At 37.9% G+C, this 5000-nt stretch overlaps 1 protein-coding gene across 1 annotated transcript in view; it reads left to right on the top strand.

Annotated features, from left to right (window-relative positions):
• Window positions 1-5000, top strand: part of LOC119595529 (hemicentin-2-like) — a 50712-nt gene that overhangs the window by 38472 nt on the left and 7240 nt on the right. Inside the window, exons 6-8 of the mRNA XM_037944649.1 lie at window positions 741-1059; window positions 2491-2600; window positions 4490-4627. Of these exons, the coding sequence (XP_037800577.1) occupies window positions 741-1059; window positions 2491-2600; window positions 4490-4627 (567 nt within the window). The remainder of the gene's footprint in view (window positions 1-740; window positions 1060-2490; window positions 2601-4489; window positions 4628-5000) is intronic.

The raw sequence follows: 5000 nt of genomic DNA, 5'->3' as shown, positions 1-5000 counted from the left end.
TCTATCTATCTATCTATCTATCTATCTATTTATATATATATTCTTTCCTTCGTTTCTTTCTCTTGTTTTCCTTTCACTTTTCCTAATATGACTTTTCCATTTTTTCTACTAACAGTTTTCCACAGCCATTCATAACCATTTTTTTTCTCTTTCCATAACTACCCAACCTTCCCTAACAACGCCTCCTGCTCTCTCTCCCGTCCACGCCCTTGGGCCTTCTCCTATCCACTGCCCCTCCCACCACCCCTCCCCGCTTCCCCTACCCACTGCCCCGCCCCCTTCCACTACCCACTGCCCCGCCCCCTTCCCCTACCCACTGCCCCGCCCCCTTCCCCTACCCATTACAACGCCCCTTTCCCCTACCCACTGCTCCGCCCCTTTCCCCTACCCACTGCCCCCCCCCTTCCCCTACCCATTACAACGCCCCCTTATCATACCCACTGCCCCGCCCCCCTTCCCCTACCCGCTGCCCCGCCCCCTTCCCCTACCCGCTGCCCCACCCCCTTCCCCTACCCATTACAACGCCCCCTTATCATACTCACTGCCCCGCCCCCTACCCCTACCCACTGCCCCGCCCTCATGCCTCCCCACTGTCCTGCCCATTTCCACTACTCACTCCCTCTCCCCCTGCCCCTTCCCTACCCACTGCCCCTTCCCCTTACCCTACCCCGCTCCTCTCCTACCCACTGCCCTGCCCCTTCCTCTCCCCATCGCCCCGCCCCCTTCCTTCCCTCCCCCAGCCTCAGACTACATCGGCAACTCCCTCCTGCTCCGATCCGTGAACCACCGAAGCGCCGGCGGGTACCTCTGCATCGCCAGTAACGGCCATCCCCCATCGATCAGCCGGAGGGTCATCGTCCACGTCAAGTATAAACCCTTGATTCAGAATCCTCCATCTTCCCTGTGGGCGTCTCAGGGCAGTTCCATCAGCCTGACCTGTCTCTACGCGGCTTATCCCGCTCCTCAGGTCATGTGGATGCGGGATAACTTTCTCGGGTCGCAGCTCCTCAGCGACGAGTATTTCACCGTCACGCCGCAAGATGGCCACCGGCCCTTTACGTGAGTTTCAACTTTTTTTTCTTTTCTTTTACTTTTTTCATTATTTATAGGATTTTCTTTACTGACTTTATTTCATTTATTCGTTTATTTATTTACTTACTTACTTACTAGCCTTTTGCGTGAGTTCCTTTTTTCAGATACTTTTATGTTTCTTTTATGTTTGATTTATTCAGTTACTGACCTACTTTTCTTACTTATTTACTCTACTTACTCTTACTTACTCTACTCTACTTACTCTTACTTACATTAGTTACTTATTCATTAATATATCTACCTACGTACTTACTTGCTTTCTTACTTACTCACTAATCATTTACTTTGTCTCGGAATCAAGTTACGCCATTTTCTTTGATGTGTTTCTGCTTCTCTCGTGAATCGTTGCAACTCGTTTTCTTTTTCTTTTCTTTTTAATTTTTTTTTCTAGTTCTGTTGATAATAAGAGCTTCTCTGTAGCCGGTGTTAATTAATCCTTTTCTTCTCCTTTAGTCAGTCTGTTCAGTCCTCTCTCAAAAGGTAATTAAAAAAGGAAGATATACATGTCTAGTAAATTAAAACGCTCTGCAGTTGTAACGACCTGTCATACTCTCAGTAAATTCAGTCCCTCTTACAACGGAAAAGCTAAATGTAAAAGTTAATAGAAAAAAAGAAAAAGAAAATGAAGTGACAAAAAATAAAATAAAAAACAAAGATTAAAAATAAAATAAATTGAATTTAATGGTTACATCTTCTCATCACGAGTCTTAAATCTAACTCAACCTTGTACTCTCTTAGCGGAGAAGTGTCTATAGAGTTTGTGTAATGAAGTCATCCTGTAAAGAGACTGAAGATGTGTCTCGGACGAAGATCCAAATCATTGCCTTCTCGGAACCCCAGGCGGTGCACACGCAATATTTAAAACAGGGGTCGTGCAAAGCTGCGAGGTTCGAATGTCTTTTTATGTCTGGGATAGTTCGTTTTTTTTTGTGCGCGCGTATCTGTGCGCATACAGATACGCACGTAGATACGCACGCACACGAACTCCAACACACTGAAATGAGCGAACAAACACACACTCATACACAGGCTCACACACACGCGCGCGCACACACACACACACACACACACACACATACACACGAACTCCAACACACTGAAACGAGTGAACAAACACACACTCATACACAGGTTCACACACGCGCGCGCGCGCACACACACACACACACACACACACACACACACACACACACACACACACACACACACACACACACACACACACACACACACACTCCTCCCCCTCCATCCACAACCCCTACACCTACACTCATCCCCTTCCATCTACAACCCCCCACACCCCACAAACACCCCCCCATCCCTCATACACACATACACCCCAAGTGATATACCCCTGTGATATACCCCTGCATATCACCCTCCCTCTCTCTACGCCAGCCACAACATGACGCTCAGCATGAGGAACCTGGTTCTCTCTGACTTCGGTGCCTACACCTGCATCATCAAGAACTCACAGGGGGAGGCTCGAGGAACCGCTATACTACGAGGTCAGTGCTTCTCCTGTTAAAGTTTATGCTAGTGGTGTTATATGCGTGGGCAGTGTGTGTGTGTGTGTTTAGAATTAGAATTAGGGGGATTGTTATTAATGTTATTTACATTATTAGAGTTGCTAAATTTGTTGTTAATTTTATTTATTATATTAGAATGAATGGTATTGATATTAATACTGTTTCTTTTATTAGTATTGTTAGAATTATTATCAACGTTATTTCCTATATCAGAGTTATTGATATTATCAGAATTATTGTTAACGTCATTTCTTATTTTGGAATAAATAGGATTAGTTTTAACGTTATTTCCTATATTACAATAATGTAATTGTTATATTATTTTTATTTCCTGTTATTATTTCTTTTGTTATTATTTTCCTTTTCTTTTTTATCTCTTTATATCACCTATTTATATTATATTGTTTAGTGTTATCCCCAACATTAATAATGATATAAGAATCATTGAAGCTTTATATATAAGACCCATTTATAAGCTATATATGGATCGTTTATAATTTTTATAAAAGAATGAATTAAACTCACAATTGTTGGTTTCGTTTATATTCTTTATAGTTTTTATTTAAGAATAATTTAAACTAACACTCGTTGGTATCGCTTATAATGATCAAAAATAATTTATCATTTATATATATATATCAAAACTATTTATAAGTTATATAGAAGAATCATTCATAATTTCCATATAAAATTAATTCAAATCCACAATTGCTGGTATCGTTATTCCAGTATCATTAACGTTAGTGGCATTTCAAGGGCCTAATTATGATTCAGTAATTTCATATTCATGTTACTGGCATGAAGAATGTTAGTCATTTATATTAACATTCACAATGGCTTAACTTTATCCATAAAACCTACATGATTTTGACATAATTTAGTCAATTATGGTTATATATCCAACTTCAGACACTTAATTAAAGTTCATAAAAAAATATACATCTATTTATTAGGTTATGTACATAAAATACATTTAGAAAATACAAAGGTTGAAATACATTCATTTAGCTGATTTCGTGAGTAAAATTATGAGGATACAATTAGCTGAAATTAGTGTCGGTATCAGCTAATTTTGTAGCCAATAGAATAGATTTTGCGTTTCGTTTTGCGGGGCAACACTTTGTGCAGGTATATTGGGAATTCGGGAATTATGCATTGTTGTATAGAAAAATATATATACACAAATGTATAGTGTGCTTATAGCGTTATTTTGTAAATAGAACAACGTGATACTCTATGTTTTTATAGATAAAAGTTTTATATTTGATATTTTGCATCGACTGAACGATTTGTAAACAATTATAACACGATATATATATATATATATATATATATATATATATATATATATATATATATATATATATATATATATATATATATATATACATATATATATAATATATATATATATATATATATATATATATATATATATTGTTGTGTGTGTGTGTGTGTGTGTGTGTGTGTGTGTATGTGTGTGTGTATGTGTGTGTGTGTGTGTGTATGTGTGTATGTGTATATATATATATATATATATATATATATATATATATATATATATATATATATATATATATATATATATATATACATATATATATATATTTTTTTTTTTAATAGAGACCGACAAACATAATGTGAATATACCTTTATAAAAACTGTTATACCATACTCTGTAAGTAAAAACTTTAACTTGACTTGAGCTACAGAAGACAAAGCAATGAATAAAAACGTCATGTGAACAGAAAGCTATATATCAACGCAAGTTTCTCATATACTACAAAGAAAGTTTCCATACCGAGCTTATTCCCCTGTACTTCAAAACAAGTTCCCTAATTCTTATTGCTTCTTCCTCTCCTCTACAGAAGTCGTGACCACCACCACTACGACCCCCCCTACCACCACGACCACCTCGCCTCCCCCTTCTTACAATGACTATGACGACAACGCTAAAAACCTGACTGCGCCCCTGGTGGTCAACACGTCACCGGATCTCACAAGGGGTACGGTATTATAGAGGTTGTCTTTGATTTTTAATAGAGTCAGTGTATTTTTCACATGAGGAAACTGAGTATTAAGAAAAGAGACAGAAAAGGGAGAAATAGATTTGCTGTATTATCATTTCATGTGTTAAGGGGTTTCAAAAGTGTTACGATTTTTTTACGGTATTATTGAGGTTGTCTTCGATTTTTATATAGTCAGTGTATCTTTTACATGAGGAAACTGAGTATTAAGAAAAGAGACAGAAAATGAGAAAATGGATTTGTTGTATAATTGTTGCATGTGTTAAGAGGTCTCAAAGGTTTACGATATTATAGAGGTCGTCTTCGTTTTTTATAGAGGAAATTAAGGATTAAGAATAGAGAGAGAAAAAAT

The sequence above is a fragment of the Penaeus monodon genome, chromosome 36, assembly GCF_015228065.2.
Source record: "Penaeus monodon isolate SGIC_2016 chromosome 36, NSTDA_Pmon_1, whole genome shotgun sequence".
NCBI classification, from domain to species: Eukaryota; Metazoa; Arthropoda; class Malacostraca; order Decapoda; family Penaeidae; genus Penaeus; species Penaeus monodon.
This window is presented reverse-complemented; position numbering and strand designations above follow the sequence as displayed.